Source organism: Lytechinus pictus, chromosome 16, assembly GCF_037042905.1.
Source record: "Lytechinus pictus isolate F3 Inbred chromosome 16, Lp3.0, whole genome shotgun sequence".
Classification (NCBI taxonomy): Eukaryota; Metazoa; Echinodermata; class Echinoidea; order Temnopleuroida; family Toxopneustidae; genus Lytechinus; species Lytechinus pictus.
This window is the reverse complement of record NC_087260.1, coordinates 5,435,961-5,450,158: the sequence shown is the minus strand read 5'-3', so window position 1 is coordinate 5,450,158 and position 14,198 is coordinate 5,435,961. Positions and strand designations below refer to the sequence as shown.

The 14,198-nt window shown below is 38.1% G+C and overlaps 1 protein-coding gene across 3 annotated transcripts in view; it reads right to left on the bottom strand.

Moving 5' to 3' along the window:
• The window catches only part of LOC135157060 (phosphatidylinositol 3,4,5-trisphosphate 5-phosphatase 2-like), a 52,102-nt gene that overhangs the window by 5,348 nt on the left and 32,556 nt on the right, over positions 1-14,198 (bottom strand). For all 3 annotated transcript variants that reach the window (XM_064111525.1, XM_064111524.1, XM_064111526.1), the window contains exons 15-21: positions 11,972-12,088; positions 10,039-10,133; positions 8,143-8,230; positions 6,811-6,907; positions 4,911-4,978; positions 3,201-3,290; positions 1,694-2,700 (exon numbers count right to left, since the gene is read on the bottom strand). In XM_064111525.1, the coding sequence (XP_063967595.1) occupies positions 1,694-2,700; positions 3,201-3,290; positions 4,911-4,978; positions 6,811-6,907; positions 8,143-8,230; positions 10,039-10,133; positions 11,972-12,088 (1,562 nt within the window). The remainder of the gene's footprint in view (positions 1-1,693; positions 2,701-3,200; positions 3,291-4,910; positions 4,979-6,810; positions 6,908-8,142; positions 8,231-10,038; positions 10,134-11,971; positions 12,089-14,198) is intronic.

The following is a 14,198-nucleotide window of genomic DNA, read 5'->3' as shown; positions in this document are numbered from 1 at the left end:
ATAATGAAAAAATTCATTCATTAATTCCTGCCAAATTTTTTTTTTTCAATTTAGGCTTGGACTCATGCAATTTTTTGTTTTTTAGAGTTGAACACACACAAGCACATGCACAATAAGAGAAAGCACATTGTGAATATTACGTAGGATTATCCCCATGCAAAAAATTTGAGAGCCAAAGTGGCTATAAATCATATTTGAGGAGTAAACAAGTTAGGACTTTGAAAACATAGCCCTGTAAAGCATTGTTCACTCATCACAAAAATCCATCTTCTGTAATATTTCTATTAACTTTTGAAAGTTTATAATACACTGTTTACAAACACCTCAGTCCCACAAATTCAATATTAAGACTAGCAGGTACAAGGACCTTTTCACACAATTTGGATATCAAAATGTAATGAAGATACCTTGCGAAAAAAATCATCTGATCTGAAAAATACTGATTCTATGGTTGTTGTTTATGAAGATGCTTGCAAAATATGTGACAAAAATGCATTATGCAAATTTAAAGATGCATCAAAGTTACGATTCTGAACAAATTTTGAAGTTTAAATGTTTTCATCCTTACAAAAAATATGTATCTTAAGTCATTAAGAAACAATGTAGGTAATAACCCAAGTCGATTGGCCTCTATGGCAGCCAAGATTATCCCTAAATTTTCCTAACAATCTTGTTCACTGGGGCACCATTTCTCAAAACTTGCCTCAAACACGTCACAAACATTTTCAACAATTATTATTCTATAATAATTTCTATATGTGCCTGACAGCTAAAGCTTAATGATAAAATCCTATAATCATGTTAGTACAGAAAAGGTCTAATGCTATGAACTTTGAGCATTACCCAATCGTGAGATGTGCACCAAAAATTATTCCCGAATAAAAACAATTGCCCTGGTTAGTTTAAAACATTCCCATGACCAAAATGGACGAGCCCAAATGACTAAATACCTGTACTTTATTACAACCCAGTTTAGCATGAATATTCAATCTGTGCATTAATTGTCGAAGATCTATCATTTTGGGTAAATGAGTAATGGACCCTGTCTTGCAAAGACTTGAGCTTGATCAAATTAAACTCAACTACGGCAAGCCAACATCAACTATGGAAGGCCAACATCACCATGACCTAGAATGAATATGTCTCTTCAAAGTGTACATGAAATATTGATAAACATCCTGCATGCTCCATAATCAGTGGAGCGTTGTGGCCCAGTGGATTAGTCTTCGGACTTTGAAACAGAGGGTCGTGGGTTCGAATCCCAGCCATGGCGTAATTTCCTTCAGCAAGAAATTTATCCACACTGTGCTGCACTCAACCCAGGTGAGATGAATGGGTACCCGGTAGGAAGAAATTCCTTCAATGCTTTGAGCGCCTAGGTAGCCCAGCTAAAGCCGGGGTAATAATAATAGCAGGGCCCGCTGGGAGAACAGTTTTCGGAACTGAAGCGGCTTCCCTGGGTAAATATACCTGTATTATTATTATTATTATTATTATAATTTCAATATATTCTCATGAACCATTTTGTTTACAAAGCGAGAGGTACAAAAATCCTGTAGATGAAGAATTATGATTTCCAAGGCTTTCAATAGTTGAGATAGATTGGATCAATTGCAAATCTTTGCGACACTGGGCCGGGGACAACTCATTCAGAGACCTCCATGTACTAGGATGTCCTGCCATTGATACTTACTTCCATCTCAGAATCATTTGGTCTTCTAGGCGGTGTATTCTGTTTGGACTTCACAGGAAGAGGAGGAGGTAGACCTTCTAGAAGTACTGGATCATCGTCGGTAGAAGACGAGGAAGGTCTGCCATCAGGAGCCATTCTCTCTGCGATCCTGACTGGGAGCGCTGGTTTGGCATCTCCTCTATCTACGCTAGATCGGTTGCTCTCGGGGGATGAATCACGACTGGATCGCCTCTCCCAGTGGTCGCGCAATGCGCTCACTTTGGACGCGCCCTGCTGACCTGGTAACGGAGGAGGCGTTCTCCGCGGCGGCGAATGTCCGAGGATCATACCCTCATCGGATGTCTCTGAATCCGAGCGATCGGAACACATAGGAGGAAGCGTATGCATCGGTCTTGCGGGGAGAGGTGGGGGAAGGGCAACGTCTCGGGAGAGTGATCTCTGCGTGGGTGGGGGCTGTCGGGAAGGGAGCGGAGGTGGGGTGTCCGATTCGGCAGGTACCGACCGACACCCTCTGAGACGAGGCTTAGTAACCTGGTTCATCCCTCGATCTGGCCCCGTTGACTGGTCACCCGCTGCGGTTCTGCTGGGAGCCATTGCGTCTACATTCAATCCCATGTACTCCCCTCCATCCATTGGGTTAGTACTCAGGGGCGTGGCACTCATCAGGATAGAACTCAGTGGATTCACACTCATGGGGCTAGCGCTCATCGGACTCGCTCCGACGCGTGGAGGCGGTAACGGCGGAGGCTGTTCACTCTCTTCCCCAACTCCATTCTGATTCATTGCTTTCGCAGTCGATAGCTTGAGACCGTTTTTCCTCCTCGTTGGGGGAACAGGGGCGGGGTCACTCTGAGGTGGAGGGAGAGAGGCGGTGGAGATGTTTAGATCCCGTGGGCGGGGTGCGGTAGGTATAGGTGGAGCAGCTTCTTGGGACTTCCTTGACTGATCTTCGCTGGGCGTCTTGTTGACCCACTGTCTCATCTTGTTCTTGGTATTCTCAATTGCCACTGAACACAAACAATTGCAAAAGCAGAGAAAGCTTTATCACTAGATATTCATCTGTCAAAAAAGGCTCTCAAAATAAAGATGTTTATTTGTTTCTTTTTACTTTCTTCTGCAATAAAGTAATGTCAAAAGTGCTATCTTTGTCATAGCGTACTGTCTGTAAATGCAAGACCAAATTTTTCACATTCTTGTGCATTTACCAGACAGTAAAAATTTGATATCTGTATGTCAAACAAAGTACAATTAAATTTTTCAACAATGTGTTCGTTTTTGCTGGAACGCAGTTATTTTTCAATTTGAACAAAAAATTGTCAAGTTGAAAAGTAAATAATTCAATACATTCCCTTCTGCACATATATAATATGAAGTACACATATTTAAATATAATTGGAGGATTTATTTACAATGTCATCAGTCACAACACCTTTTATTTTCAAAATCTGTATATTCATTTCTCAAAACGGCAACTCCCTTTGACATAACTTTCACTTTGCATTCGTACCTTTTGCTTTGCAGAACTTTGCAGAGGAAGCCTCATCACTCACATCACCCGATGACATGCTGTCTGTTTTGTCTTCAAACTTCACCAGTTCTGATTATAAAAACAGTAAATAAGACATAAGGAGGTGTTACAAGAAAACAATTATTGCAATCAATTGCAAACTTTTATTAATAGATAAATTTTGGCTGTAACAAATCATTTTAAACTCCTTGTTTGCGAGAAGCAGAGCATTAATCAATTGCAAATTTCTGTTGCAACTTCACAATTGATAGATTAATTAATTTACATTGTAATTTTTTTGCACTTTTTAAAATTAAAATTTGGTTCATCAACAGTTCATTTAATCATATTGGCCCGTAATCTGAAGTCAGGTTTAATTTAGACCATGGTCTAACTCTGTGCTAAAGTTATGGGAAGCCAAAAGTGTCAAAATTTTTATTAAGTTGTACATTTCTTATGTTTACTGTGCTCTTTCCTGATTCATCGATGGTGAAGACGATCATCTATTTATACTTCCTAGACAATTATGAATGATTTGAGAGCCAAATGAGATGAAATATGATATCTTTACTGTTAGTGATTTATGTAACAATTGGCTGTCCATACCACAACTTTAAACCCGAGTTTAAGTTAAACCCGACTTAAGAATACGGGCCATAGAGTATTAGTAGGTGGTGTTAGACTGGCGACAAGACATTTGCTCCTGCGACAATTGCTCTGGTCTTAATATCTCAGAAGGCATAGGATTAGAGCTAGGATTATAACACAGTTTTCAGTTCAGAATAATGTAAAGATTAGGCTTAGGGTTTATTTACTTCTGGAGGTTAGGTTTTGTGTTTCGTATAATGTGCAGACTTTCCATCGGAGCAATTGTCGCCGGAGCAAATGTCATGGAACCATTAGACCAAGTGGATATTAAACAAAATGGGAAGAGCCTAACTGGAAATTAGATGAAATGGTAAATGGGCTACATGGCAATTAGACCAAATGGTTGGTAGAAATACTGGTTGTAGATGAATGAGGATTATCCTATGTGAGATGAGACTAACCATTAAAGGAGAATGAAACCCTTGAAACCAGCTGAATCCATATCAAAGAGAAAAATCAAAGAAACATATTGTTGAAAGTTTGAGGAAGATTGAATGAATAATAAGAAAGTTATGAGCATTTGAATATTGAGATCACTAATGCCATGTAGATCCTCTCATTGGCAATGCGACCAAGATCTGTGATGTCACACACGTACAACTCCCTCATTACTTTAGTACTTATTTCACTTATATTCTCACTTTTATAGAGTCTTTCACAAGGTGAGGTGTTCTCTTTATGAGAGGACATGTACAGAGGTTTCACAACATTATATCATTGATGAATCGTTTGTCATATGATTAGAATGAGCAAAAAGAGATGTTTTGGGGTATATTTTCAGTGTCCAAAAGGGGAGAGTTGTTCATCTGTGACATCATAGATCTTGGCCGCATTGCCAATGGGAGGATCTCCATAGCATTAGTGATCTCGACATTCAAATGCTCATAACTCTTCTATTGCTAGTCCTATTTTACTCAAACTTTTGTTGATCTTATTCTTTGATTTTTCTGCTTTCACAAAAGCTAACTTGCTCCAAGAGTTTCATTCTCCTTTAAGTAGACCAAATGGTACCTAGACCAAGTGGCGATGGACTACTTTCCCCAAGATCAATCAACAACTTACCATATGTCTTTGCTTTCCTGAACGCTCCATACAGACTCTCATCTCTTGAATGGACATGAACCATACCTCTGTGTGTAAAAAAAACCAAATAAGTTTAAAAGCTTTCACTAATCATCATGACTTAAAAAAAAAAAATTCGAAAGAAGAACAATATACATTGTACCATCTCCTGTTGCGTATATCCTGTGATAAAACATCTCGGTGCTTCTAAATGGGTTGTTCAACGCGTACTTAGCTTGTTGTAAGCAGGCAAATGGGAAGCTTAATGTGCAACATTCTGTCTTGTACAACGCCTACTTAGCTTGTTGTACGCGAGCAAATGGAAGGCTGAATGTCAAACATTCGTACCGTTGCACTGCGTTGCACACACGACGTACCATCCAAAATGTACCGTTGCACAGCTTTAGGAGGTGACGTCACAATACGATTCAATTCATTGCTTTTCACTTTTGATAATTCTTTCCTCTTTTTCATAGATTAACGTACGAAAAAATTATTGTTCATGTTTTCGCCAACTTCCAAGACATTGCACAACACAAAAAAGCGAATATTCTTATTTGTGCAATGGTATGACATTTCGCATTCGGTGAAAGAAATAGCGCCCTATCAGAGCCCTTTTCTTCCACCTCATTCGAAATCTTGTACCATCATACTCATGCCTATTTGCTATTAGTATACTGTTTGTAACCCTGAACTTTTTGCACAACCATATTGTCCTATTCTACTGCTGAGGTTAACTCAAAACACAAAATGGACTAAAGCTTATAAACCTCACACTATATCAGACCTGCCAACCTCTGGGAATGAAAAAATGTATTCTGTGATAAAAAAAGTGTATTCTGTGATAAAAAAAGTGTATTTCATAATAAAATGTGTGGCGCACTCGCTCATCTCGGCGCTCAAGCTGCATGCAAGCTAAAATGCGCACTGCTCTTGCAGATGAAAAAAAAACACATTTAAACATGTGTATATCTCACCCTGGTTTTAACAAAATTATTGAAAAAAAAACAAGTTACCTGAAATTACATTGATCTAATAACCATATTTAAAGGTCAAGTCTACCCCAGAAAATTGTTGATTTCAATTAATAGAGAAAAATCAAACAAACATAACGCTGCAAATTTCATCGAAATCGGATGTAAAATAAGAAAGTTATGACATTTTTAAGTTTCGCTTATTTTTCATAAAACAGTTAAATGCACAACTCAGCAATATGCAAATGAGAGAGTCGATGATGTCCATCACTCACTATTTCTTTTGTTTTTTATTGTTTGAATAATACAATATTTCAATTTTTACAGATTTGACAATAAGGATAAACTTAATTTAACCATAAACTGTTAAGATAATGGTAATTCAACATGTTCATGGAGAAATAAAACTTTGTTTCACTTGACAAGGAGGAGAAAATTAGAATATTTCATATTTCATATAATAAAATACAAAAGAAATAGTGAGTGGGTGACATCATCAGTCTGCCAATTTGCATACCGACCAGGATGTGCATATAACTGTTTTGGGAAATTAAGCGAAACTTTAAAATGTCATAACTTTCTTATTTTACATCCGATTTTGATGAAATTTTCAGTGTTTTGCTTGTTGGATTTTTCTCCCTTTTTTCAAATCAACTTTTTGTTGGGGTGGACTTGACCTTTAAGTAAGTTTTATGAAATAGAGACATATAGAGATGATTTTTTTATTTTTTTATACAAAAACGTATTTTTAAAAGAAAAAACGTACTGCCATACATGTATTTTGGTTGCAAAAACGTACTAAATACGCCAAAAACGTACTGGTTGGCAGGTCTGCTATATGTGGGGGCCAACTTGCCATCAAGCCTCACTCATCATATGGGATGAAGGAAAGGTTGGCTTGTGACAGAAGGATATGAGAGACTTACTCCACTTCTCCTGTTCTATGTCCTTGATGTGTCAGAATACTCTTGAACGGAACGGGTGATGATTCAAAGCGATGACGTAATGACACAACAAACTCTCCTGTAAACACAATAAGAAAAAGATTCAGCCGAAGTTATTCAGCATGTTTCTACAGAGAATCGTTAAACTTATTTCCCGCATAAGTATCCAGAACTCTAGAAAATTTTCTTGTAGAAATAGACGCGATGCGGTTGATTGATAAACTGCATCGTGAAAAATATGGTTTCTCATAACCACCTCTGGGAGGTGGTTATTGCCGTGTCGATCCATTTATTTGCAACATGGAATGTGAGTTAATCAGATTATTTGCTCTGCAGAAACAGGTTGGTTTAAGGGCAATGCGGTTTTTCGATTCCGTAAAAAATAAACCGTTTTTAACGATTCTCTGTAGAAACACGCCGATTGACTTTGAAAGTACATGTAACTTCTGGAAATGAAAGGTGAAAGAATCACAAGGGATAAAAAGAATTAATCCAGTACTGATAAGAAACTCTGGAAATACATTGTCTCCAATCTTCGGTCCAGTGATCAAGAAACACCGAGGTACAGACCATTTTAATATCTTAAGTGTAGTTGCTGTCTTGGTTACTTTCTCGTATTAGGGCATGATTTCAGATTTTGTTGGATTGCACCTGCACATGCTCAGTGGGGTACCGGTCTCCAGATACTCTCTGGCATGTCGGGAGTGGGTGGGTTAATTTGTGCCCGTTTTTATTTCTATTACTGCTCTTGTATTGTACATATGTTTATTATCATCATGTTTGATTCTTTTTTTCATTCTTTTTATTAATCTATTTTTTTTGTTACCTTGGTATTTTTTTCTTATGCCTATTATTGCCATTGTTGTAAGTTGTTATATTTCTTCTATGCCCCCAGGAGGGGCCGTCAAAGAAATAAAATCATTGTCATTGTCATTGTCATTGTCATCAAAGGCAGCAAACCTTGTGACTGATCAATTGGCTTGAGAAAGACCACAGGAGTGGACAAAAGCTCGCCCCAAATAATCATAAAGTGTGCTTCAATTTATGACTGCTGCTATTACAGCAAAATTTTTTTTATACTGACAGCCGATCACAGCTCATCACTTACCGTCTATTGCCTCTTTTGGTTCTATTATATATTGATTCGCTCTAGCATTCTGTTCATTCATGCGATTTTACTCCGATAAGTGCATGTTGAAAATCTTCAGTATGTCCGTGTTTAAGGTTATATACTGTATACCAGTATATATTTCTTCTCTTCAGGCGGGGGGGGGGGGGGGGGGGAGGGGGGCATGGTAGAGGATATATTCTCACCATAAGATTCATCGCTGTCTTCTGATTTGATAGCAACCAAGATAAACTGCTCTTCAAGATACTCTACGTCAGATACTATTGGAGTCAACTGCAAACAAACAAAAAATAATTATTACAAGTCTTGAAAGTCTTCATGGAGCAAGTTGGCACAGACAGTTAAGCGTCTGCCCATCAAACTGATGATCGTAAGTTCAATTCATCTCCAGGCGGATGACTGACGTTTGCTAAGTCAGTTAAGTGTCTGACTGTTATACCAAAGATTGTGGATTCATGTCCACCCAAGGCGAATGAATGTAGCCTTGTGTGTTAGCATGCCAGTCATTTGTACCATAGACACAGGCTATGTTATGGTGGAAACACTTGGTCCGTTGCATACGATGTTAAATGAGGAAACTGTGTAGAAAAGTCACCGCCTTTGCGCATTAAGAATTCACTGCAATATTTGCATACGAGTAGGGGGAAACCCTGATGTAGTGGTCATTCCTAGGATAGGACGTAAATGGATGCCCAGTATAGAGGAGTCCCACTTTTGCAACTTAAAGAATCCACTTCACTTTTTGCATACGAGTAGGGGGAAACCCTGATGTAGTGGTCATTCCTAGGATAGGACGTAAATGGATGCCCAGTATAGAGGAGTCCCACTTTTGCAACTTAAAGAATCCACTTCACTTTTTGCATACCAGTAGGGGGAAACCCTGATGTAGTGGTTGTCCCTCGGATAGGACATTGAATGGAGGCCCCATGTAGGGGAGTCACCACCCACCAACCCACTGCACAAGTAGAATAGTAGGTAGGAAACCCTGATGTATTGGTCCACCTGTGCATCCCAATAATTCACATCAGGAGATCTGAGAGACCCACACATCACAGTGACTCAGTTTACTGTTCGCCTCCCAGGACCTGGGGGCCGTTTCATAAAGCTGTTCGTAAGTTAAGAGCGATTTTAAGAACGACTGGTGATCCTTTCTTGTGATAAATGGTATATTGAATTGGCGATGGTTTAGCGCGTAAGAAGGGTTCACCAGTCGTTCTTAAAGTCGCTCTTAACTTACGAACAGCTTTATGAAACGGCCCCAAAGGTGACATCAAACAAATAACAAAAAACATACATAGTAACACTATTAATATTCATTTCATATACATGTAGGGCTTATGGATAAAATAGCATGTCACACGCTATTTCTGGAAGATGCAAAGAACCCGACATAGCATTTCATGACTTTTAATTTCTAGTATCTTGTATCTTATGAGATGAAATCGACAACATCTGGGAATACCGGTCTGAAGTTATGCAACATTTTGTTCTTGCATGTCAAATAGAAAATCACAGAAACATGAATTTTATTAAACAAACTCTGTTTCAATCAAAAGGTCCTAAAGGTATACATGTACGTCTAATTATATAATCAAATTGAATTAGTTTTATGAAGTTTATGAAAACACTAGTGTCACAAGCAACTTTTATTGGAAAAGAAATAAAAAATAAAATTATACACAAAAAAATTAGAAAGAAATACATTTGATCAGACTTCCAATTGACTGAGCATAGGATTCATTGAAGAATGACAAATTACTTAAATTATATCTAAACTGATCTCAGAAAGGTTGTTGACCCAGTAGGCATTATAATTTCAGTAGATGTTTAACTTAATCTGATGAACCAGCACCTACATGTCACAAAAACATGGCACATTATAAATGCTATGGATCATCATCAACTTCGGTGGTGCATGTATTATGTAAGTGATGCACAGATTGCCCGATATCTTTGCATTTCTGTGACAATGAGGTATCAATTCTTCACCCTAACCATGGCTTTAAACCACACTCAACTAATCATCAATCCGGTTCTTGGAACAAAATATTAAATAAATACATAAACAGAAATTATCATACCTTTACAAGCTGGTCTTTTGTCCAAGATGGTTTGATCAGTTTCAGTGTATTGTTCTGCTGGCAAATTGAGTTGTAACTGCTTTTCTCAGACTTGGCTGAAGATCCAAACAGAGATGAAATATTGAAATGAAAATGATCAATAATAAAAATAATAATGGATGTTTAGAGGCGCTAAAAACAGAAAGTACCATAGCGCATACAATGTATGAATAATAATTCAACATTTGCAATAATGACCACAATATTCAAGATAAAAAGGGAAATTAATTATTGAGGAAAAAGGTATGTCTTAAGGGAAGATTTGAAGCCAAGAATACTGGAAGCATTTTTTATTGGAAGAGGGATGGCATTCCAAGTCGTGGCAGCTGCAGCTACAGCAAAACGTTTAATTGAGGAAAAAGGTACGTCTTAAAGGGAAGATTTGAAGCCAAGAATACTGGAAGCATTTTTTATTGGAAGAGGGATGGCATTCCAAGTCGTGGCAGCTGCAGCTACAGCAAAACGTTTTTCGGTAGAGGAGAGTTTCGACAAGGGAATGCAAAGTCTGCATGCGTCAGTGATTGAACAAAGATTACGAGAGAGTGTGTATACTTTTATTACGATATTCAGGTGCCAATTGATTTAGAGTTTTGTATACATATAAACAGGCTTTAAACTGAATACGTTGGAATAGAGGTAGCCAGTGGAGTTCCTTAAGTAGGGGTGTAGTATGAGTTCGGGATCCAAAGCCAAAAATTAATTGAGCGGCACGATTCTCAATAACCTTGAGTTTTCTTCTATCCCTAGCTGACAAAACAATATATAAACTTTAATTGCAGTAATCTAACCGAGAGAGAATAAGATTAAATGTAGAAATCACTTCTTTATAAACTAGCGATCATTTCTTTCAACATTCCTCATTTCAAGAACTCCACTCTTAACAAAAAAATATGGTGTTCATATGACTAACAATGAATGATAGGAAAATGGACTTACATCACAAAAATATAATTTGCAACATTTGTAAAATTATTCTACATTAAGAGAGAGGGTAATATATGTACAAAGAATCAGGGGCATTGCTAAGAATTACAAACACAGTACCCTTGGAACAATTCTCACATACAGTACCTAAGGCATAGCTGAGCTGCATTTGGACCATTTCCTCGTTATCAAGTGTGTGTAATTATTTCAATGCCCGAGCAAAATGATGTGAATCATATTTTTTTTTCTTTTTACAAAATAGTGACTGGTTTATGGAACCAGTCATAAGTAACAGTCATCAGCAAATTTTCCAATCAGCTGAAAGAAATGACTGGCCATATGATAGATATAGCCAATCATCTCATTAGGAGCCATATCACACTTTTGTAACACATGATGGCTCTAAAAAACTTTGATAGATGAAAAAAAATGGCACAGGGGGGAGAGGGAGTGGGTGGAGTCAAAGATACTACAAGGGGAAGATCGGAGACTTCGGCGATTTTTTTAAACGCCCGATTAATGCTCACGAGGAAGGGCCCCCACTGGCGTTGAGTAAGTAAACCATCGCACGCGATGGCACGCGACTTTGTACGAAACATATGGGGAAAACGAGAGAGGGGATTTTGGAGAGGGCTCAAGGGTGGCGCATCAGAATAATTCCCCCTTTTATTACCCAGAAACCTCTGAAATATATTCATCTTTAATTAAAAAAAAATTGAATAAGAAATATTCTAAAATGTAAAAACCGTCTACACTGTATTCCTTCACCCGTTCACCATTTCTCTCACGTTTTGTACACAACCATATCGCGATACGCAAAGGTAAAAAAAAGGTCGCTACTAACTCAACGCTGTGGGGCGCTCTTCCCGAGCGTTTCATTGCGCGCTCTATGTACTGTCCGATCTTCCCCTTGTAGTATCGTTGGGGGAAGGGGGGAAAGGAGGGGGGGAGGGGTGTGTGGACGACCTACCTTCCAGACACGTTGAGAAAAACTCAAGATAATAGCGACTGCTGCACATGCTGGTGATGGTAGCATCGACCTGGGTGAAAATGATCTTCACGTCTTGGGCACCTTCTTCTCTCTGCTCTACTCACAAACAAATCAACAAAAAAATGATTAACACAACAGATGGTTTCATGATTTTAAACAAAATTCAATTTGTGGTGACAATGCCAAAATGACTTCAAATTCCAATAAAATGACAACCAAGGGTTTATACGCATAAGTAAGAATATCTTCCAAATGATGCCGGAAGAAAATGCATAATTGCTGAGAAATATGCAAAACAGCATGGTACATGTATTCCAGCCGGATGTTGGTTCATTTTCCAAGCAATAATAACAGTGCATCTACACTATCCCGTGTGTGCATATCTGTGTATGTGATCTTCAGCGTGCTTGGTTTCATGATATTACAGGGTTAGGTTTAAGCAAATAAAGCAAATCTAGGACTTCAATGATATGGCGACAATCAACCCTGATTTTAAAGACTTTCTCATGAAACCATTACTTGTTGCATATACAGACACTTAGCTTTAATATTAAATAGCAACCAGCGGCTTTGCATAGCATCATCTGATCAGCTTTCCATGCCATAATGCAACATTGTGAACAATATGATCTTGAATGATAAAACACTATTAAATTTACAACTCAATACCTTCATACCGCAGCAATTATGTTAGTACTTTATTTCACTGATCTTTGTGTATCTTTGTTAATTTTATTCCATATTTTCCACATTTATTGGACCAATAAATTATAGTAATTTCTCCATGAAAGCTGATAATAATATGTCTTTAATATAAAATTGATTAGTATGGTTAAAGTTGATAAGGGATTTTACATTTTTGTGTCGAAAGCACGCTTTGTAACTTGATGTATAATCAATATTTAATAACTGAATACAATTTCATGATTCTTTGCCAACAGGTCATTCATGAGAATATTTATGATACCCTATCCTTCATAGAGAGATACGATCCAGAAAGCAAGGGTGTCATGTACATTTACTTCAACATGGTTTAAATCTGTGTTTTGTCTTAAGCTTTAATCAAATGTGAAAATTCTGCACACTGCAGTATTACTTTACATTTATGAAACGATTCAGCTCTAAACCCTCCTTCAAAATCAAAACTAATGTAGTGCGCAAGGAGGGGGCCCTAAAAAGACAATGGAAGGGGCAAGCTTAGGAGGAGAGTAGGATGGTTGGGTAGAGGATGGAGGGTGCACTGAATCAGGTAAAGTGGAGGGAAGGGGTAAGGGTAATTTCTGAGTGTGTAAGGTGCATCCAGCCATCCCTGTTCACGGGGACAAAACCAGGGGCCCGTCTTACAAAGAGTAATGATTGATCCGATCAATCGCAACTATGGAAAGCCAGCAAGGTCAACATATAAAATGCATGTTTGTTCAAAAAAAAATCTAGATATGAATGTATATCCATAAATTCATTGATTTCTTGACAATTTGGTGTGATCTCCTTTGTTTTCAAAGGACATTTTGCAGATTTCCTGTAGAAAAAATTATGACACTGATGGATTTCAATAGACTTACAATTGATTGGATTAATTGTAAGTCTTTGTAAGATGGGGCCCAGATTCACAACTTTGGAGTGATGATGACGATGATGCATGATACCTCATCATATTTCTTAAAGACAATTCAATGCAATGTTCATGGCATAGGTACAAAGATCCTAAAAATCAAACAACTCATGTCACCAATTGTATTATTTTTAAAATATTTTTACCACCAGACACTTTTTTTCCCCCATAATACATGTAGCTCTCTATCTTGTGCAAAACATAGTGTAGTATGAAACAAATTCAAGTCAATCCAATCACGAATAGTCCATTTATCCCAAATCATAAGTGATTTTGAAAAATACATTTCAGTTTTATAGAAGTTAATCACATCTACCCAAGTGGAAGCGTCGTGGTGTAGCGGTTCTGACTCTCGCCTTGTAATCAGAGGGTCGTGTGTTCGAATCCCACCATGGCCTAGCGTCATTTGGCAAGGCGTTAATCCACACTTTGCCACTCTCCACCCAGGTGTTAAATGGGTACCCGGTAGGATGTGAAAGCCTATATGTATTATGCCTAGCAATTGAGTCTTGGAACTCTTGTTGGAATGCTCCCCAGGGAGTGGAGAAGGTGCATACATTGTATGCGGGCATGCAAGGATCCGATGACCGGGGT